The following is a 22,173-nucleotide window of genomic DNA, read 5'->3' on the forward strand; positions in this document are numbered from 1 at the left end:
ATTAACACAAAGTGCACACAACCCCGTTTCTGATCCACAATAATGGCTTACTGATGTAGAACCTGCACATCAAGTTCTAGCAGGAAAGAATCACATTTCTGAAAACAAAAGCATACACTTATGCTTATCATAGCCGAGACAAAAGTATCTGGAGACAAAGGCAGCAGATTTCCTTGTTAACTATTACTACAACCTGGCTTCAGTGATTGTGATTCTGATTTTCCTATGCAAATTGAACACAACTGTTCAGAAAATGAGGCTCTCCAGGCTCACCTTTCTTGTTGTAATTTCCAACATCACTGAAAAACTCTTGGGCTTGGAAAGTATTCTGAGTGATGCAACACAAGTAGTCCTCAATTTACAACTACACTTGGGGCAGGAATTTTTTTGTAAGTCATTAACAGAATCCAGCTTCTCCAATGAGTGTATTTTATCAGAAATTGCGGGGGTGGGGGTGGGGATAAGAGCACAAATTGCAATTGTGACCACAGGATGTTGAAACCAGTCTTAAATGTGAACTGGTTGCCAAGACTCTGAATTGCAATTATTTGACTTGGCAGTGGTGGGATGGTAGTTAAGTGCAAGTACAGATCATAAGTCTTTTTTTTTAAGGTTGTCATAATTTTGAAACATTGTTTTATTTTATTTATTTTATTTTATTTATTAAATTTTTATACCGCCCTTCTCCCGAAGGACTCAGGGCGGTTTACAGCCATAATAAAACAACAGCAATATACACATAAAACCATAATTAAAAAACTTATTATACAAATGGCCGAATTAAAACATTAAAAATAAAACCCCGAATTATAAAATATTAAAACATTAAAACTAATTAAAATCCTATTAAAATCCTATGCCAGTCCGGCGTGAACAAACAAATAGGTCTTCAGCTCGCGGCGGAAAGTCCAAAGGTCCGGCAGTTGTCGGAGTCCAGGGGGAAGTTCGTTCCAAAGGGTGGGAGCCCCCACAGAGAAGGCCCTCCCCCTGAGGGCTGCCAGCCGACATTGCTTGGCGGACGGCACCCTAAGGAGTCCCTCTCTGTGCGAGCGTACAGGTTGGTGGGAGGTATTCGGTAACAGCAGGCGGTCCCGTAAGTACCCTGGCCCTAAGCCATGGAGCGCTTTATAGGTAGTCACCAACACCTTGAAGTGCACCCGAAAGACCACAGGTAGCCAGTGCAGACTGTGCAGGAGAGGTGTTACATGGGAGCAACGTGTGGCTCCCACTATCACCCACGCAGCTGCATTCTGAACCAACTGGAACCTCCGGGTACTCTTCAAGGGGAGCCCCATGTAGAGAGCATTACAGTAGTCCAAGCGAGAGGTAACCAGAGCATGAGTGACCGTGCATAAGGCTTCCCGGTCAAGGAAGGGGTGCAACTGGCAGACGAGGCGAACGTGGTAAAAAGCCCTCCTGGCGACGGTCGTCAAATGATCTTTGAAAGACAACCGTCCATCCAGGAGGACGCCCAAGTTGCGCACCCTTTCCACTGGGGCCAATGATTCGCCCCCAACAGTCAGTGGGGTGCCAGCATCCACAGCCACTCCGTCTTGGAGGGATTGAGTTTGAGCCTGTTTCTCCCAATCCAGACTCGTACAGCTTCCAAACACTGGGGCAGTACTTCGATGGCTTCGTTGGGATGGCCTGGGGTGGAAAAGTACAGCTGCGTATCGTCAGCGTACAGTTGGTACCTCACCCCAAAGCCATTGATGATCTCACCCAGCGGCTTCATATAGATGTTGAACAGGAGAGGCGAGAGAATCGATCCCTGCAGCACCCCACATGTGAGGGGCCTCGTGGTCGATATCTCCTGCCAACACCGTCTGCGACCGGTCAGAGAGATAGGAGGAGAACCACCGGTAAACGGTGCCTCCCACTCCCAAACTCCCTAACCGGTGCAGCAGGATACCATGGTCGATGGTATCAAAAGCCGCTGAGAGATCTAATAGGACCAGGGCAGAGGAACAACCCCTGTCCCTGGCCCTCCAGAGATCATCAACCAACGCGACCAAAGCCGTCTCCGTACTGTACCCGGGTCGGAAGCCAGACTGGAACGGGTCTAGATAGACAGATTCATCCAGGTATTGGGGTAATCGACGTGCCACCACACTCTCAACAATCTTCGCCACAAAGCGAAGGTTGGAGACAGGACGATAATTTCCTAAAACATCCAGGTCCAGGGAGGGCGCCCAAGTTGCCCACCCTTTCCACTGGGGCCAATGATTCGCCCCCAACAGTCAGCCGCGGCTGCAGCTGACTGTACCGGGGTGCCGGCATCCACAGCCACTCCGTCTTGGAGGGATTGAGTTTGAGCCTGTTTCTCCCAATCCAGACTCATACAGCTTCCAAACACTGGGGCAGTACTTCGATGGCTTCGTTGGGATGGCCTGGGGTGGAAAAGTACAGCTGCGTATCGTCAGCGTACAGTTGGTACCTCACCCCAAAGCCATTGATGATCTCGCCCAGCGGCTTCATATAGATGTTGAACAGGAGAGGCGAGAGAATCGATCCCTGCAGCACCCCACATGTGAGGGGCCTCGTGGTCGATATCTCCTGCCAACACCATCTGCGACCGGTCAGAGAGATAGGAGGAGAACCACCGGTAAACGGTGCCTCCCACTCCCAAACTCCCTAACCGGTGCAGCAGGATACCATGGTCGATGGTATCAAAAGCCACTGAGAGATCTAATAGGACCAGGGCAGAGGAACAACCCCTGTCACTGGCCCTCCAGAGATCATCCACCAACGCGACCAAAGCCGTCTCCGTACTGTACCTGGGTCGGAAGCCAGACTGGAACGCGTCTAGATAGACAGATTCATCCAGGTATTGGGGTAATTGACGTGCCACCACACTCTCAACAACCTTCGCCACAAAGCGAAGGTTGGAGACAGGATGATAATTTCCTAAAACAGCCGGGTCCAGGGAGGGCTTCTTGAGGAGGGGCCTCACCACCGCCTCTTTCAAGGCAGCAGGGAAAACACCCTCCATCAAAGAAGCATTTATAATTCCCTGGAGCCAGCCTCGTGTCACCTTCTGTGTGGCCAGCACCAACCAGGAGGGGCACGGGTCCAATAAACATGTGGTGGCATTCAACCGCCCCAACAATCTGTCCATGTCCTCGGGAGTCACAGGGTCAAATCCATCCCAAATAGTCTCAACAAGACGTGTCTCCAGCCCCTCACCTGGATCTATCCACTGTTGATCCAATCCGTCCCGAAGCTGAACAATTTTATTGTATAGATAACCACTAAACTCCTCGGCACGGCCCTGTAAGGAGTCATCCCGCACCTCCTGATGAAGGAGGGAGCGGGTCACCCGAAACAGGGCCACCGGGCGGTTTTCTGCCGACGCAATGAGGGAGGAAACGTAAGAACTCTTCGCTTCCCTCAGTGCCACTAGGTAAGTCCTACTATAGGACCTAACTAGTGTCCAGTCAGCCTCGGAACGGTCGCAAGTCAAGAACTACTGTATGGTGATTTTCAGATAGAATCAGATGGGACACATTATTTCTCCCATGATGCAAGTAGAGATGCAAATTCTATCTTTGCATATTGTTTCCAAGGAACAACTAGAAATTATAGAAATTGGATATCCACTTTCACTTTTCAATGCCTCTATTTTTTAAGAAAGCATCTTCTAAAGCATAGTCAGCTGAATAAATTGTCAATGGCCAACAGCTACCTCTAATAAAACTGAAAACTATGGGTGGCAGGCTAATGAGGCAAAACACACAAACATGCCACATATATTGCCAAAGTTGGAAATTCCTGCTTTTTCTAGGTTTGAGAAGATTTGTCTTTTAAAAAGTATGCTATACCTATTTTGAATTTATATTATTGTATGTGTATATATTTCTTAATTCAGACTGGTAGGAAACTGTGACCAATCTTCAGCAATTCCAGTGAGAAGGGATTTGATTACCTCAACCATCTCATTTTACAGGTTGAAAAGTTTAAAAACATAGGCAGTGAAAGATCAGAGCAAAAAGACTGACCTTTCAGTTGTTATTCCCATCCCTGATATTCTTAAGTTTACAGCTAGTTATATAGTCTTGTTTATTTTATAAATACCAATTGTTGCATTTGGCACAGATGATCTGATCTTGTTTTTCTATTAGTTCTAATTATGGCTCCAGAGTCCACATTGCTCGCAATGCATCTTAACTGCTGGATTGAGTCAAAAGGCACATTTTGTGCAGGGGCTATAGAAATGTTTTTTTCTTCCCCTTTAATACCTTCCAGTAAGTCCTGACTTCCAGGGATTGGCTGGATAAGTCTATGCATTTTTCTTGGCAACATTTTCAGAAATAGTTTTTTCACTGCTTTCTTCCTAGGACTGAGTAAGAGTGACTAGCACCAAGTCACCCACTAGTTTCTCCTAGTTTCTGGCTCAGAAACCACTTTAACCACTACATCAAACTGCCTCTCTAGTACAGGATGCTTTAACTATCCTAGATAATGTAATGAAGTTTTTGAAAACCAAATCCAATCTATTTATTATCACTGAATGCAGAATTTTATTGATTTAACTACAAAATATAAACTACAAAACTAGGCCACTCTGTTATGTTCACCCACCAGCAAGGGGGAAATCCTTCCAGTTTAGGTTGGATCGGCCAATCCGATACCGATGGTGGTGGGTGGTTCGGAGAACTGGTAAAAATCCCTGGGGCCCCCCGCCCATGCCCACCCAATCCCCCACCCACTTACCGCTTCTTTTAAAAGATCTTTTAAAAGATTTAAAAAAAGCTCTGTCAATCACAGCTGAGCTGCCTGATAGTCAAGAGCCTTTTTTTTACTTTTAAAAGCATTTTTTTACAACCTATTCGGCTAAATAGGTTGTAAAAAATGCTTTTAAATGTAAAAGAAAAAGGCTGACGATCACAGCTGAGCCGCGTGATTGTCAGATTGCCTTTTAGTTTTAAAAGCATTTTTTACAACCTATTCAGCTGAATAGGTTGTAAAAAAATGCTTTTAAAAGGATAAAAAAAGGCTCTGACGATCATAGCTGAGCTGCCTGATCGTCAGAACCCTTTTTTTACTTTTAAAAGCACCTTTTTACAACCTATTTGGCAGAATAGGTTGTAAAAAAATGCTTTTAAAAGGTTAAAAAAAGGCTCTGATGATCACAGCTGAGTTGTGCGATCGTCAGAGCCTTTCTTTTACTTTTAAAAGCATTTTTTACAACTTATTTGGCAGAATAGGTTGTAAAAAATGCTTTTAAAAGTAAAAAAAAAATTGCATGCCACAGCTGATCACCCTCCCCCGCACTCTTCTACTTACCCCATGCGTCCTTTTGGCATGCACTGCGTGCACCTCACATTTGGTGTACATTTGGTGTGCACAGCACATGCGTGCATGCAATGTGCATGTGCAACCAGCGAACTGGTAGTAAACCAGTTCAGATTTCACTACTGCCCACCAGTGCTACTCCCCATCTCTGGAAAGTATTTGGGGGGGGTGGGGGTTATGGTTGTTGAGAATTAAATCCTTTTCATTAAGATTCCCCCATTCTTACATATCCTCAGGATAGTTTGTTTGTTTGCTTGTTTGTTTGTTTGTTTATTTATTTATTAAATTTGTATACCGCTCTTCTCCCAAAGGACTCAGGGCGGTTAACAGCCAGTTTAAAAGACATAATAAATACAAATTATTTATTTATTTATTAGGGCCGTGGTGGCTCAGGCTGTAAGATAGCCTGTTATTAAAACACAGGTGCCTGCAATTACTGCAGGTTCTAGTCCCACCAGGCCCAAGGTTGACTCAGCCTTCCATCCTTTAGAAGGTAGGTAAAATGAGGACCCAGATTGTTGGGGGGGCAATAAGTTGACTTTGTAAATATACAAATAGAATGAGACTATTGCCTTACACACTATAAGCCGCCCTGAGTCTTCAGAGAAGGGCGGGATATAAATGTAAATTAAAAAAAATTAAAAACACAATAACATTAATATAATTAGTGGCCGAAATACTAAAAAGCTAACAATAGTAATAAAACTAAAACCCCATTAAAACTACATTTTTAGGCTAGCCCCAATAAGTTTGCACTGAAGAAACCCTCAATTTGTCCTCACAAAAACTGTGACATGAAATAGGTGGATAGTTAAGGGCTAGTCCAAAATTACTTATGGTTGGCAGAAATCTGAATACAGGTCATCTTACTGCAGACCCAGGATTTTATTCTCTTGGTTCTTCATCTTCTCTGTCTTGGGTAGGGTTGGGATCAGAGATGTTGCCGTGTATATTTAAAGACAAATCCTGCATGCTGCTTAAGGAGAGAGTCTTTCATATACCCAGTTGCCCTCCCCTCTGTGAGTCATAGGATCCAAGGATGTGCTGCTGTCCTGGAGATATCGGAAGACGATGCGATCATGCAAGCGGTTGGTCTGGCCCTGCCAGAACTCTATGACGTCTGGCTTTAAGATGTATCCTCCCCTGGAAAAAAGAGGACCACAGCAAGTTGCTGGACATTAAAAGTTAGATTGATCTACAAGCTATAAGTCCAGACTAGGCTGAACAATTCAGGCCAGAAGGTTACAGCCAATAAGGCAATGGGTTGAAGACAAAATAAACATCCCCACAAAGGCATCCTCCATTCAAGTAGGGGGAACTTATCTCCTTTTAACAGAGATGGGCCAAGAGGTGGGACATAAGCAGGGAGGAAATGGCCATCTTATCAGGATCTCTGGACATGTATAGATATTTCAGCATTACCCCTCTTGGCAATCCTAAGGAAAATATTTTGTAGTCTCTTATGCAGCGTAACTATAATAGCTAAAGTAGCAAGGAAAAGAATGTAGAAGGAGGGAGAACCATAAAAAAAGTCCAAAGGCTGCACTCAGTCAGCAGATTGTCCGTGGCATAAAGGGCAAGTCTCATAAGATAGTCAGTCTTAACTTAATAAAAGCAAGCCAGGACAATATTACTTTCTCACTCATCATTAACCCAGAACTAGAGGCATGGCTCACAAAAACACTTGTCAATGACAATAATGAACCCTGGAGAAAAACTTAGTATCTATCCAAGAATCACTGTATTGTTGGACACAGAATATTGCACTAAGCCTAGAACTCAGTTATCCATTAACCTCAAATTCCTATTTTGAAATAAAATAGTTTTCTGGTCCCTGTAGTGAAAAAAAAACTGGAAGAGATGACGGTCAGTGCCATGCTTAAATATGAATTAGAATAAGTTAGAATTTGTTTTTATACTCCTCTTATGGCTAACATAAAATTATGCAAAACCAAAATGACGGAGTTATATAAATAAGCTTTGTTAATTTGACATAATTATAAAAGTTTGTAGCTTCCTCTGAAGTAGAATCTGAATTGTAAAAATATGGAGTTGAGGACTCTATCTAGGAAGTACACATATACCCAAATGACAATCCAAGAGAATGGCTATAGAAAAAAATTTCATGTTAGCTTAATATCAAAAGAGATACATGAGCGGGGTTAACAATGGAAAGCCATTTCAGTTTGTTTCACTCCACACTTGTCTTGTCACAGGCTAAAGTTGCCAGCTATCCATTGTTATAAAGTAGTCCTTGACCACAGTGGGATCACAATTTCTGTTGCTAAGCAAGGAGATTGTTTAAGTGAGTCATGTCCAATTTTATGACCTTTTCTGCCAAGGTTGTTAAACTAATCACTGCAGCTCTTAAATGAGTCATGCACACATTAAGAGAATCAGACTTTCCTCCATTGACTTGTTGGAAGGAAAGGCTGTAAATGGAAACCATATGACTCACAATACTGCAATATTTAAAAATGCATGCCAGTTGCCAAGCACCGAAATTTTTATCATTTGATTATGGGAACTGGTTGTAAGTATGAAGTTATAAATCGTACGTCATTTTTTTCAGTGCAGTTGTAACTAAACAGTCGCTAAACAAATAGTTGTAACTACCTGTAACCATTCAGGTTTCAAAGACCACAATGAATTCTTGCTGACAGTGAATTAATGATGAATTCAGAGTAGAAACACACATTGCCAAAATGCACATGAAGGTCCAACTCACCAGTACGATGGCTTAGGCACTTGGGCATCTCGATATTTCTCCTCTAGTTCTGCATTCTTCTTCCTTAAATACTAACAGAAGGGACAGTTCTATGAAGTCCTCAAGCAGATCATCACAACAAGCAAAAACGAACAAGTCTGGTATTATATTTAAGTTGCTAATGGAGCCTTCTACATATACTCTCATAGATTACCAAGGTGCAGATTTACGCTATTTTTCAAGACTTTTGTCCATCATAGAGGAACTTATACCTACTCTGCAAAAGCATATAGAGGGGAAACTCAAAAAATTAGAATATCGTGCAAAAGTTCATTTATTTCAGTAATGCAACTTAGAAGGTGAAACTAGTATATGAGATAGACTCATTACATGCAAATCAAGATAGTTCAAGCCTCGATTTGTCATAACTTTGATGATTATGGCTTACAGCTCATGAAAACCCCAAATTCACAATCTCAGAAAATTAGAATATTGTGAAAAGGTTCAATAGTCTAGGCTCAAAGTTTCCTACTCTAATCAGCTAATTAAGCCATAACACCTGCAAAGCGTTCCTGAGTCTTTAAATGATCTCCCAGTCTGGTTCAGTAGGAATCACAATTATGGGAAAGATTGCTGACCTGACAGTTGTGCAGAAAACCATCATTGACACCCTCCATAAGGAGGGAAAGCCTCAAAAGGTAATTGCAAAAGAAAAGTTGGATGTTCCCAAAGTGCTGTATCAAAGCACATTAATGGAAAGTTATGTGGAAGGGAAAAGTGTGGAAGAAAAAGGCGCACAAGCAGCAGGGATGACCACAGCCTGGTCAGGATTGTCAGGAAAGGCCATTCAAAAGTGTTGGGGACTTTCACAAGGAGTGAAGTGAGGCTGGAGTCAATGCATCAAGAGCCACCACACACAGACGGATCCTGGACATGGGCTTCAAGCCGCTCCTGAACAACAAACAATGGCAGAAGCGTCTTACCTGAAGAAAAAAAGTCCAAAGTCTTCTTTTTTGATGAGAGCAACTTTTGCATCTCATTTGGAAACCAAGGACCCAGAGTCTGGAAGAAGAATGGAGAGGCACACACTGCAAAATGCTTGAAGTCCAATGTGAAGTTTCCGCAGTCTGTGTTGATTTGGGGAGCCATGTCATCTGCTGGTGTTGGTCCACTGTGCTTCATTAAGTCCAGGGTCAATGCAGCCGTCTACCAGGAGATTTTGAAGCATGCTTTCTTCTGCAGACGAGCTTTATGGGGATGCTGACTTCATTTTCCAGCAGGACTTGGAACCTGCCCACACTGCCAAAAGTACCAAAACCTGGTTCAATGCCCATGGGATTACTGCGCTTGATTGGCCAGCAAACTCGCCTGACCTGAACCCCACAGAGAATCTATGGGTCATTGCCAAGAGAAAGTTGAGAGACATGAGACCGAACAATGCAGAAGAGCTGAAGGCCACTATTGAAGCATCCTGGTCTTCCATAACACCTCAGCAGTGCCACAGGCTGATAGCATCCATGCCACGCCGCATTGAGGCAGTAATTTATGCAAAAGGGGCCCAAACCAAGTACTGAATACATATGCATACTTATTCTTTTTAGAGGTCCGATATTGTTCTATGTACAATCCTTGTTTTATTGATTTCATGTAATATTCTAATTTTCTAAGATTGTGAATTTGGGGTTTTCATGAGATGTAAGCCATAATCATCAAAATTATGACAAATCAAGGCTTGAACTATCTCACTTTGCATTTAATAAGTCTATCTCATATATTAGTTTCATCTTTTAAGTTGCATTACTGAAATAAATGAACTTTTGCACGATATTCTAATTTTTTGAGTTTCACCTATATGTGCTCATTCTTTTACATGGATTTCCTGGCCACTGATGATGAGCAAGCATGTTGTGCTAATCAACAGATCTTAGTATATTTTTAACTTTTGAAAGGCTGACTAACATGCATTAAATGTGTTTACATTAAATTCAACATTCTGAGCTTTCTAATTTGGCAGGGAGAGTCATATACATGAAAAATTATATCTCTCAGTGGTTTGTGGCGGGTTTCATGGTTAGTCTGTCTTTCTAATGTTCCACACATTACCTATAACAGAGTTACAGTGACTATCTACACAAGCACAGATAGGCAACCTATCATCAATGTTTTGGATATAACTCTCATCGCACCCAACGAACAAAGGACTATTTAGGTTATAACATCTGAAAGGTGTCAGATTACCAACTGTAATATAATATAATATAATATAATATAATATAATATAATATAATATAATATAATATAATATAATATAATATAATATAATAAAATATAATATAATATAATATAATATAATATAATATAATATAATATAATATAATAAAATATAATATAATATAATATAATATAATATAATATAATATAATATAATATAATATAATATAATATAATATAATATAATATAATAACAGAGTTGGAAGGGACCTTGGAGGCTTTCTAGTCCAAGCCCCTGCCCAGGCAGGAAACCCTACACCATCTCAGTCAGATGGTTATCCAACATTTTCTTAAAAATTTCCAGTGTTGGAGCATTCACAACTTCTGCAGGCAAGTCGTTCCACTTATTAATTGTTCTAACTGTCAGGAAATTTCTCCTTAGTTCTAAGTTGCTTCTTTCCTTGATCAGTTTCCACCCATTGCTTCTTGTTCTACCCTCAGGTGCTTTGGAGAACAGCCCAACTTCCTCTTCTTTGTGGCAACCCCTGAGATATTGGAACACTGCTATCATGTCTCCCCTAGTCCTTCTGTAGCACAAAGTGATTCAGATTTCATCATTTTTTCCATAGACTGATGTTTAAAATGTAATTCAATTGTTCTGATAAAGAATATTCACTCTGAACAACTCAACATTTATATCCATTTGATGTCCACCCAGTTTGGTTTTGGGATTATCTCAATTCTTCAAGCTTATTATAATTAGCTTTTATCTCATTTTTAAATCCATACTTCTTCCTCCTATATTCCCACAGCATCAACTCTCTGGGCCAAGAGGAGGAAGAATAACTTGCCCAAAGTTGACATAGTGTAAGCCGCCCTGAATCTTCGGAGAAGGGTGGGATATAAATGCAAATAAAAAAAAAAAAGTAAGCCAGCTGGCTTTCAATGCCTATGGGAGACCTAGAATTTAGTCTCATGGTTTGTAAGCCAACAGCTTCACCACTACATGAAATTGGCTCTTATTATAAATGTTTTATAATGAAAAGAATCATGGCATACAAATTCAAGGAGACTGACTGAATATGTGATTGGGGAAAATGCAATATAATCTACATGTGAAGGCAGAAATGTTTCAATGTTGGTTGTCCCTTTTTTTCTCAAAAATATGTAACTGAAAAACAGAGCACTACCATTCCTCACCTCTCTGTCTGCAATCACTGTACTTTGATGGCTCACCACAGCCCCAATCTGACTACTTTTTGGACGCGAATGGAAGTATTTCTCTGATTCCTGCTCTGGAAGCCTTTCTACAGAGCCTTCAATCCGTACCTGCAAGATGTATAGTTCAAGGAATGAAAGAGAAGCAAATAAGGATGTGCTTCTGTTACAGGACAGGGAGATTTTTATATGGTTAAAATTATAGCTCACCTCAAGTTTTCTCACTACTGCAAATTAAAAGAAAAGGGAACACCAGAGCTTAAGTAATTAAGTAGGAAAACCCATTGAGATCAAACTTTAATCTTTATAGTCCTTAAATTACAATGGTAATGTCACCAGAATTTCCATCAATAATCACTGTACTCATAAAGGTTGATGCCACATGAGCATATCATTTAGCAACAGCAGAATCCCTGTTGCCATTGTTACCTAAATCCCATTGGTCATTAGTTGAAGACTCTTCCCAATCCGGACCATTTCTCACTTGATCCTTCCCAGCCTCAATCTTTTCTTCCCAAATAAGGAACTACATCCCTTACTTCAACCCCTGTAAACTGCCTATTCCCCCTAATCATCTCTGGCCTTCTGGTCACATGGATCCTGTTTTGCAGGATGGAATGCAGCCACAGAAAACCATGGCTCTGGTACTGCTTGCCACACTGCCAGTTCAGGGGATTCTCAGTCTATCTGGTTTTTGGGGCTGCAAGACGCTTTTGAGCCAAAGCTGCCCCAAGAAGCTGCAGCCTCCCCTCCAAGCTCAGCCCAGCTGTTAATGTGGACCCTCAGCTACCCTAGCCCAACAGTTTGATGCAAATTCCCAGTCCCAGCACTCTTATGCTCTGCAGCCCCATGACTTTTGTTGTCTTCCTTCTACCACTGCTGATGAAGAACGAGGCCCTCAGCGAGGAAGCTCCTGGCTATGTGAAGCCTTCTTCCCAGTCATTGTGAGGAAACTGCCACATATGAAGGGGCCAGCAGCTGCTTCACAAAAGCAGGCCCGGTCAGGTACACTAAGTCAGCATGGAAAGAAGGGTGCAGAAGGAACATCCCTGAGGTCATAAGTGAAGGCAGATGGCCAGGTGCCCAAAGTTTGATCACACAACCACTGCAATTTCCATAATTTCAGGGACCAGGCTAAGTACCATACATTCAGCAGCACCATAACTTTTAACTGTTGCTGAACAAATGGTTGTAACTCAAGGACTATTCGTTTTGCCACATTGTTTCTAAATTGATTCCCTAAAATACTCCAAAATGAACTAACAATACTCCAAAGCTCCAGCCTATCAATTATGGATACTATCTCTTGGCTTGTTATGTTTTCAGGCCAAAGGAAGATAAAATAAAAAGTTCTTTAGTCCCCATACACTTTCTGAAGATTAACATTAGATCCAGTCAGCAGAACCACTACTCTATTTTCAGGTTCCCCCAATCAGATAAAGAAGAGTAAGAAGAAGTTTCTTCCCACATTTCTCTTAAATGATGATTTCATTGGCACCAAGCTAAGAAATTCTGAAACAATCTGAAGTATCAATACCTCAGACTCATCACCATCCCCAGGTCTGGAAACACAAAAGCAATTCTCTAATAAGATTAGGAGTCAACTTTCCACATTGAATAAATCAGAGGGAAGCAAATACTGGCTGCAGCAAGATTTAACCATCGGCTCAAGTCTTCACTTTATAGAGTGAAACTACAAAGGTAAGATTGAAAGGACAATCTGTGATAACCTTTCCTGAAGTCTTAGCTTCCAAAAAGTTCAAGTGTGACTACCAGAGTCTTCTCTCTCCCCAGCTGTCTATATTAAAATAAAAGAATACACACTTTACCTGGCGATTGAGAGGCTCCCAATAGAAGACCATTGAAGCAAATGGATTGGAATCCTGTAAATAATGTGGAAAAGAGCAATACAAAACAATTGGGAGGGGAAACTATTATTGCCTTTGAATAAAAAACACCTCTGAAATCTCTAAAAGTGAGACTGAGAAAATGATAATTGATTTTTTTTTCTTTTTTTGATGGAGGGTTTGTGCTAATAAATATAAGAAGAAAGAGAGAATATAATCTTCAGTATCTGCCTTTCTTCAGTTGCTCCTTGTTGCCTGAACTGCTTATTTTGCACTAATAGGAAAATCCTTGCTGTTAGGAAATAATATCATCTTTGGTCAGCTCTATTTAGCTTAGGGATACCTAGAACATATTATAAAGTGCAAGGATTCAAAAGACTGAAATGGTTTCTCCATTAGCTCTGCAGCCTCTTTGTTTCTGGTGTTTACAAACCCAGAAAGAGACAGAGATGTTGGACCTGAACTCAGCACTGATGTGGGCATGTCAATTCATTGAAGCCTCTTTCCTTTTAGCAATTTATAGTTTGGGAAGTATACCGCAAAAGGACAGTGCCAGAAACTTTAGAAAACAGTGCCAAGAAACTCAAGCCAATCCTTCCCCCTTTAAGAAAACCAAGCAGCACCAACTGAAAGGAAAACACAGAGCAGCCCTGCTACAGAGCTGACAATAGAAATACTTAAGTAGAGCTATTAAGATAAGGGGAATCAGGCTAAAAATAACTCACCTGAAACTCCCTTTTTCCTCTTTCCTGGCAGAATTAACTTCCAGGATGGGAAAGACAAAGCCTCAGGAACAGGCAACCACTTTAACTAGAGGCATACAAATAAACCCATCAAGCTGCAGGAACTATACGTTGGTTCCGTCCCAGGCGCCTGATGGACCCTGAGAGGTTCCTGACGGAGCTTGGGCCATTCCCTGAGGATCTGGCCCACGGCTCGACTGAGGAACTAGTTATGGCCTGGGAACAGGCCGCGGCTGGGGCCTTGGACCGTGTCGTGCCTTTGCGGCCTCTGACCCGGCGCAGATCTCGCCCGGCCCCTTGGTTCTCCAAAGGGCTTAGGGAGATGAAACGCCGGAGAAGACGCCTAGAGAGTACTTGGAGGTCCAGTCGTTCCGAAGCTGATCGGACACTAGTTAGGTCCTATTCTAGGACCTACCTAGTGGCAATGAGGGAGGCGAGGCGTTCCTACGCTTCCACCCTCATTGCGTCGGCAGATAACCGCCCGGCCGCCCTGTTTCGGGTGACCCGCTCCCTCCTTCATCAGGAGGTGCGGGATGACCCTTTGCATGGACGTGCCGAGGAGTTTAGTGGTTATCTATACGATAAAATCGCTCAGCTCCGGGATGGTCTGGACCGAAATTGGGATGATCCAAGCGAGGAAGAGGAGGCCCGTCTTGTTGAGTCTGTTTGGGATGAGTTTGACCCTGTGGCTCCCGAGGACGTGGACAGGTTGTTGGGGAGGCTCCACACCACCACATGTTTACTGGACCCGTGTCCTTCCTGGCTGGTACTGGCCACTCAGGAGGTGACACGAGGCTGGCTCCAGGGGATTATCAACGCTTCTTTGTTGGAAGGGGTTTTCCCTGCTGCCTTGAAAGAGGCGGTGGTGAGACCCCTCCTCAAGAAGCCCTCCCTGGACCCAGCTATTTTGGGTAATTATCGTCCGGTCTCCAACCTTCGCTTTGTTGCGAAGGTTGTAGAGAGTGCTGTGGCACGGCAGCTACCCCAATACCTGGATGAAGCTGTCTATCTAGACCCGTTCCAGTCTGGCTTCCGACCCGGATACAGCACGGAGACAGCTTTGGTCGCGTTGGTGGATGATCTCTGGAGGGCCAGGGCCAGGGGTTATTCCTCTGCCCTGGTCCTATTAGACCTCTCAGCGGCTTTTGATACCATCGACCATGGTATCCTGCTGCACCCGTTAGGGAGTTTGGGAGTGGGAGGCACCGTTTATCGGTGGTTCTCCTCCTATTTCTCCGACCGGTCGCAGACGGTGTTGACAGGGGGGGCAGAGGTCGGCCGCGAGGTGCCTCACTTGTGGGGTGCCGCAAGGGTCGATTCTCTCGCCCCTTCTGTTCAACATCTATATGAAGCTGTTGGGTGAGATCATCAGTGGCTTTGGGGTGAGATACCAGCTATACGCTGATGATACTTAGCTTTACTTTTCCACCCCGGGCCACCCCAATGAAGCTGTTGAAGTGCTGTCCCGGTGTTTGGAAGCCGTACAGGTCTGGATGGGGAGGAACAGGCTCAAGCTGAATCCCTCCAAGACGGAGTGGCTGTGGATGCCGGCACCCCGATTCAGTCAGCTGCAGCCGCAGCTGACTGTTGGAGGCGAGTTATTGGCCCCAAAGGATAGGGTGCGCAACTTAGGTGTTCTCCTGGATGAACGGCTGTCGTTTGAAGATCATTTGACGGCCGTCTCCAGGAGGGCCTTCCACCAGGTTCGCCTGGTTCGGCAGTTGCGCCCCTTCCTTGATCGGGATGCCTTGTGCACGGTCACTCATGCACTCGTTACCTCTCGCTTGGATTATTGTAATGCTCTCTACATGGGGCTCCCCTTGAGGTGCACCCGGAGGCTTCAGTTAGTCCAGAATGCAGCTGCGCGGGTGATAGAGGGAGCTTCGCATAGCTCCCGTGTAACACCGCTCCTGCGCAGACTGCACTGGCTACCTGTGGCCTTTCGGGTCCACTTTAAGGTTTTGGTTACTACCTTTAAAGCGCTCCATGGCTTAGGGCCTGGGTACTTACGGGACCGCCTGCTGTTACCTCATGCCTCCCACTGACCCGTACGCTCTCACAGAGAGGGACTTCTCAGGGTGCCGTCCGCCAAGCAATGTCGGCTGGCGGCCCCCAGGGGAAGATCCTTCTCTGTGGGGGCTCCCACCCTCTGGAACGAACTTCCCCCGGGTTTACGCCAAATACCTGACCTTCGGACCTTCCGCCGCGAATTGAAAACACATCTATTTATTCGCGCGGGGCTGGCTTAAATTTTATTGGTTTTAAATTTTTATTATTAATTTTAAGGGGTTTTTAGTTTTATATATTTTAAAGTTTTTAGGCCAACTATATAATAAGTTTTTTAATCTGTATTTTAATTGTATATTGTACCGTTTGTTTTACCCTGGCTGTACACCGCCCTGAGTCCTTCGGAAGAAGGGCGGTATAAAAATCGAATTAATAATAATAATAATAATAATAATAATAATAATAATAATAATAATAATAATAATAATAATAATAACAACAACAACAACAACAACAACAACTTCAAAGGGGAATTAAAAATAAAAGACTCAGAACTACACTTCCAAGTCTGCTTGGAGGTAGGAACACTCGAGCTGTGTCACTACTTTTCTTGCCTTCCTGAATTAAAAGATCCTTTTTCTGGCAGCTGCTTCCATGTCTATTTCTTCTTGGCACTGGTGACTACTTCCCAGCTGGGAACCAACACAGGAAATTTTCTTCCAACAATTTGGCGACCACGAAGGGACTCACAGCCAGCTCCCAGACAAGGCCTGAAGGTTCACTACCTAGCACAGACCATTTGTCTGAGAGTAGAAGCCCATGGACCCTGCCTGGAGCTAAGGGAGATTCTGAGTCTTGTGCTCAACAGCTGTCAAAAAGAGGGTAAGTACTGTCTCTTTAAATTTAGTAACCTAGTGAATGAAAGTGTGTGTGAGTGTGTGTGTGTATGGGGCTTCCTCCTCTGGTAACAGCTGGATCCCATTCCCTTCGTGTTCTCTCTAGCCGCCCCTGGCCTGCTGCTAGCTTGTCAAAGCAGTGACCGGCAGGACCCGGGAAAATAAGGGGGAGGACCGAAGCATGGGACCTTCTGCAAGAAGAGAAAGGAAGCCGAGTGGGTAATGGCAGAATGATGTGAAAGAGAAAGGAAGCTGTTGTGCCTCGCCCGCCCTCCTCTCCTCAGCCGGGCCCCTCCCATCTCCTGCTATCTGAGCCAGAGACTGATAGTGAAGAAGAATGGCCTGGCATGCCTCCAGCCCCAGCACCATGCCCGGACAGACTGAGCAAACAAACCTCCCTACAGCGTGTGAGCATGAAACCAGCCACGAGCTAGAATTGCCGGCAGCTGAGCAGGAGGACGAAAAGACACAGTGGACAGATCCCCGCTTCCGGAGAATGGAGAGGCGACGTCAGCAAAAGGAAGGGAGGGGCAGGCCTGGATAAGTGCTGAGTCATGGAGCCACACCTCATGGCCTATATAAAGGATCTGCTTTTTGGCATTCCTTGAGTCAGGCAAAGTCTCATCTGGTTGCTGAAGTCACACCTTGGATTCCTGCCTGCCCTGAGAATTCTGACAGGAATTTGGCAAAGCTGCAGAGGCTTCGTGGCCACGCTTGATACAGACTTCCCAGACCCGGCCGTCAGAAGAGGAGTGGGACACGACAGAAGCCCTGGTTAAACTGATTAGCTAGAGCCCATTTCAGGAAGTGCCCTTACTCTGCTGAAGGGAAAAGCAGAATCTTCCTGGACCAAAGAGTCCGGAAACTGGTAAGCCAAGAGAGAGGAACTGCCCTTACCGCAAAGTCCTCCCCGGACCGGAATGTCCAAAAACTGATAGACCGAGGCAGCAGCAGTTGCAACAGGTAGAGCCCAGCTAAGTCAAAGTGAACCCCACATCTGAAGTGGACTTGGGAAGCTGTAACTCGAGGGACAAACTTGGATCCCCATTAGGTAATCTGCTCATGGCATGGCATGAGAGGCTAGTGCCTGTCCTTGTCAGTATAAAAAAAGAGTAGAGCAAAGGTAATTGGCAAGGAATGGGCTCAGATTAAGGACAGGACAGGGCAGCAACTTTGGCCAGAAGATGGTATTTTTGATTTTAAAACACCGAAAGAAATTAGATCATATATAGGAATGTTGGAGTTTTTCTTTGTTTGTTAATTTCTCTCTTCCTCTCTGTCTTCCATGCAACCATGTGATATGTTTGTTAAGATTTCTGCCTTCCCTCATCTGAAATTAACTGAGACTTATGGTGCTTCAAAGGGGAATTAAGAATAAAAGGCTCAGAGTCACACTTCCAAGTTTGCTTGCAAGCCAGGAACGCTCAAGCTGTGTCACTACTTTTCTTGCCTTCCTGAATTAAAGGATCCCTTTTCTGGCAGCTGCTTCCATGTCTATTTCTTCTCAGCATTGGTGACTGTTTCCTAGCTGGGAACGAACACAGGAAATTTTCTTTCAACAATTGTTAAAGGCCACTGGCCAGCCAGTACATCCGTGCTCATTTTATTATGCTTAAATGTTTCTGTCACACATCTTAAGTAAGTTTAGCATTGTGAAACTAGAGCAAACATCCATAGAAGTGATTTAAATTCTTAACATTGTAAGCGTCTATTCAGAACACAGCTCCCCACTGTGTGTTATTCAAGTAAATTGGACAATTCCCATTATGACCAGCCAAGCTTGAAATCGCAAGAACTGTGGTCCAATGCATCTGTAGCCCGGCATGCCGCAGAAAGGCTGCTATAACATATGTAGAATCTAAAACTATAGAAGTAAGTTAAATAAATCTCACAACTTCAGTAATAACAAACAGGGGAAGCTCTGGTAAGACCATTACCATCCAGGTTCTAGAAAAGGTGTATTCAACCCATGGCCCACAGACCTCATGAGACCCTGGATGGCTAGTAATGCAGCCTCATAAGATCATAAACTTCTAACATTATTATGTAATTTATATACATTAAAACTCCCTTTTTAAGATCCTGTAGTCCCTATTTAGGATAGAGTCATGGAAACTGGATGGAGCTCAGCATTTACTGGCCAGATGCTGTTCCTGACGCTTACATGGAGTTCACAGCAGATTTTTTTTTTTGTGCCCTAGGAGAAAAACATCTACCCCTACCTAGGATTGAACTCTCAGCCTTCCAATTGGAAGGCGAGCATCTTCACCACTAGGCCATGATGCCGCTCTTATTTATATATATTAATTATATTATATATTTTATATACGATCCAAGGGAATTCCTCTTCAGTCAATGTGGCCCAGGCTAGTCAAAAGGTTGAACATTCATATTCTTTATGGAATCATGACTAACAAAAGCAGAAATATGCAAAAGAAGCAAAGTTTTCACTTTTTCTTGAACTGGAATAAAATTCTGACTAATTTGTTGCTTCCCTTTCTCATCTCTGTCCGCAATGCATAGATCATTTTTATACATAACTAAGACTTTCAGCATATCAGCTTCAGTCTTTTGCCAATAATTATTCTTCATGAGGCAACACTCACCAGTTCCCTTCCTTTCCGGCTCTCATGGTTGGTAAAGAAAAGAAAGCCTTCCTGGTTAAATCCTTTCAAAAGCAGCATCCTAGCAGAAGGTCTCCCCTCCCTGAGAAGAGGTAAAAATCAGATAACAGAAAGAAAGATAAAACACAGAAAGATAACAAAGCAGCAGAAAAACAAGCTATGAGGATGCAAACTTTACCTGGTACAAGTGGCTAAACACATAGCATTGACTTCTCCAATAGATGGACACTTCATGGCCTCTTCAAACCATGCAGAGAATTGTTTAATGGGATTTAGGGATGTGAGATGTTTCTCCTCAAAAGCCTAGAAGGGTGAAAGTAGAAAGCAAGTGTGTTTAGCAATCCCTTTCAATCTCAAGTACCAATTTCCTTTTCCTTGAAATGAGGTTGATCCATCTTCTTTCATCCATTCCCATTGCATCTTCTATTTTGATGCAGTACATGCTTTCCAGTGATGTCGACAAATCAAAAATCTAAACAGCTCCCCCCTCCCGTTACAATTGACAGGTTTCTATAATTTTCTATAAGAAAATTACCTTCTATAAGAAAACGAGACTTTGCTTGTAGTAGTTAAGGTGTTGGCTAGAATCTAAGAGACTAATTATTCTTGCTTTAGGCATGAAAAACAAGCTGGACAACTTTGAGTCAGCCATTCTCTCTCAGTAAAACTCATCTCATAAACTTGTTGTTGGGCAAATAAGAGGAAAACAGATTATTGGTAAGTTTGTCACCTTGAGTTGTATATGAAAAAAGCTGTGATAAAAATCTAAGCAACATAAATTTGTTGTTGTTGACTAAGGGAAACATAGATGTAATTTGTAAAGCGACAAGCCAAGTGGTTCAAAGGAAAAGGGGAACTGAATCCTTCATAACAGAAAAAAAAATGCACAAAGTGGTTTAAAGACTCCTTTCCTGTAAGTTATTCAGTCCCAGATCTAAAATTATCTAGCAGCACCACTGCTCCCTTTTTAGCTTTTCTTATCACAACCTGCTGTTATTCCATTGCTGCCTTTTTTGGGTTATAACTGTTCTTAAACATGGCATAAGAGCACAAACGTGCCTACTGTTCCTGTCCTATTGTTTCCTTTCATTATATCCAATTAATATAGTTATTACATACTTATGCTTATATATATGCTTATATATTATATAGTTATTTTCATGCTTATGCTTATATATACTGTTGTGACAAAATAAATAAATAAATAAAATAAATAAATTTCCACTTACACATTCCTGTTCGATCTCTACACATTTGAGACCCAACCATCACACTCTTATTTTAAATAAAAAGCAAACCTTCAGTAGTTAATTTTAGGAGCTACCTCCTATCCAAACAATTGAAAGATACATATTTTCTCAGCCATTTTAATTTGACACACGGCATTTGCTTTAATTATTTCATTTCATTGTTTATTTTACTATTGCAAAACTATAAAATGGTTGTATGCGATCCTGAAATCCTGCGCCCGAGACCCATTTATACAGCAGAAGCATTCCCGAGATTCGATCTCCCACTGAAGAAAAGGGTTCTCTGTAAAACATCATCTTTAGAATCCCGTTGTTATTTTTGGCAGAACAAAACATCGGTCCCGAGATCAGATCCCAAGATTACTACTGCAAATAACGCCGCGCACTTTGCACAAATTCAGAGCTGTCGCCAATCCCTTGCTAACATTCTCCCTATGCGGAATCCTTGAAATACATTGAGATGTCTCACCTCTTCATCCCCCCTGTAGTTTTTCCGAAGAGATCCTAAATCCATGGCATGAGAAGATTTTTGAACTTGACCCGAACTACGAGGGATGATTGAATTCGAAGCCCGAAGCCACAGAAGACCCCTGAACTTAAACATTAAGGTCACATTTCGCGAACAGAGCGCATGCGCGAACAGAAGGGACGCGGCCAGACTCTTAACATTCAGAATTGTCTATACCTTCGCTCGTCAGAAATTCAAGGGCGGGGAAAAACGTCTAAATTCCAATCAGAAATATTGGTGCAGCATTCAGTCTCTCTCTCATCTGCTTTCTCTCATCACGGCTAATTAAAGAAAAGAACTACAACATTGCGAATAGGAAGACAGAAGGCGGGGTCCGTGAACCCAATGAAAAGCGAGCATTTTTAATTATTATTATTATTCTGAAAGTTGTAATCGAACGATGCAAGAAGGTTTAAAGTCTTGCGCTGTCTGAAATATTGACTCTCAACCAATAAGAATACAACCCGAAATTTCTAAAAGGAGAATTCGAGAAATTTAGAAACAGCAAAAGGGCGGGGTAAAAACTACGTAAACAGTTGATAGAGTTGGAAGGGACCTTGGAGGTCATCTAGTCCAACCCCCTGCTCATGGAGGAGATCTGTACTAGGGATTCAAACCGCCTACCTTTATGATCGACAAGCTCAGTGTCTTAGCCACTGAGCCACCTAGTTAGGTATTGTCTGGAAGGTTAGCAACGAATTTATACCAAGTCTGGCAAAGAAAAGAGGTGAACTCTAGTTGTTTAAGGAGTTAATAAATTTAAATTATTGAATTAGAATTGGTAACACAAAACTCTAATCTGCCATGTACAGGTCTAGACCTCCCATAGTGTTAGCAGCCTATTCGGATTCATGGGTCCACATTAAG

At 42.9% G+C, this 22,173-nt stretch overlaps 1 protein-coding gene across 2 annotated transcripts; it reads right to left on the reverse strand.

The window, feature by feature from the left end:
- Positions 1-5,535: 5,535 nt before the first annotated feature.
- On the reverse strand, positions 5,536-21,605 carry PNPO (pyridoxamine 5'-phosphate oxidase). 2 transcript variants are annotated; one of them, XM_058184353.1, is made up of 7 exons: positions 21,484-21,605; positions 19,727-19,851; positions 19,531-19,630; positions 13,261-13,314; positions 11,414-11,542; positions 8,024-8,094; positions 5,536-6,438 (listed from the first exon to the last, which is right to left on the reverse strand). In XM_058184353.1, the coding sequence occupies exons 2-7, from the start codon at positions 19,780-19,782 to the stop codon at positions 6,273-6,275; spliced, it is 576 nt and encodes a 191-aa protein (XP_058040336.1). In that variant the 5' UTR covers positions 19,783-19,851; positions 21,484-21,605; the 3' UTR covers positions 5,536-6,272. The 2 variants fall into 2 exon arrangements, with proteins under 2 accessions (XP_058040336.1, XP_058040335.1); XM_058184352.1 differs by lacking the exon at positions 21,484-21,605 and adding an exon at positions 21,268-21,470.
- Between the last annotated feature and the right edge of the window lie 568 nt (positions 21,606-22,173).

The sequence above is a fragment of the Ahaetulla prasina genome, chromosome 4 (genome assembly GCF_028640845.1).
Source record: "Ahaetulla prasina isolate Xishuangbanna chromosome 4, ASM2864084v1, whole genome shotgun sequence".
Taxonomy (NCBI): domain Eukaryota; kingdom Metazoa; phylum Chordata; class Lepidosauria; order Squamata; family Colubridae; genus Ahaetulla; species Ahaetulla prasina.

Bases quoted from the DNA above. Each gene is read 5' to 3' on its own strand.
- PNPO (XM_058184352.1), bottom strand. From the start codon at position 21,402: ATGTTTAAGTTCAGGGGTCTTCTGTGGCTTCGGGCTTCGAATTCAATC. The intron at 19,852-21,267 runs GTGAGACATCTC...TCACCCTTCTAG, and splicing joins ACTACAGGGGGGATGAAGAG to GCTTTTGAGGAGAAACATCT. The intron at 13,315-19,530 runs GTGAGTGTTGCC...CATTATTTACAG, and splicing joins GCCGGAAAGGAAGGGAACTG to GATTCCAATCCATTTGCTTC.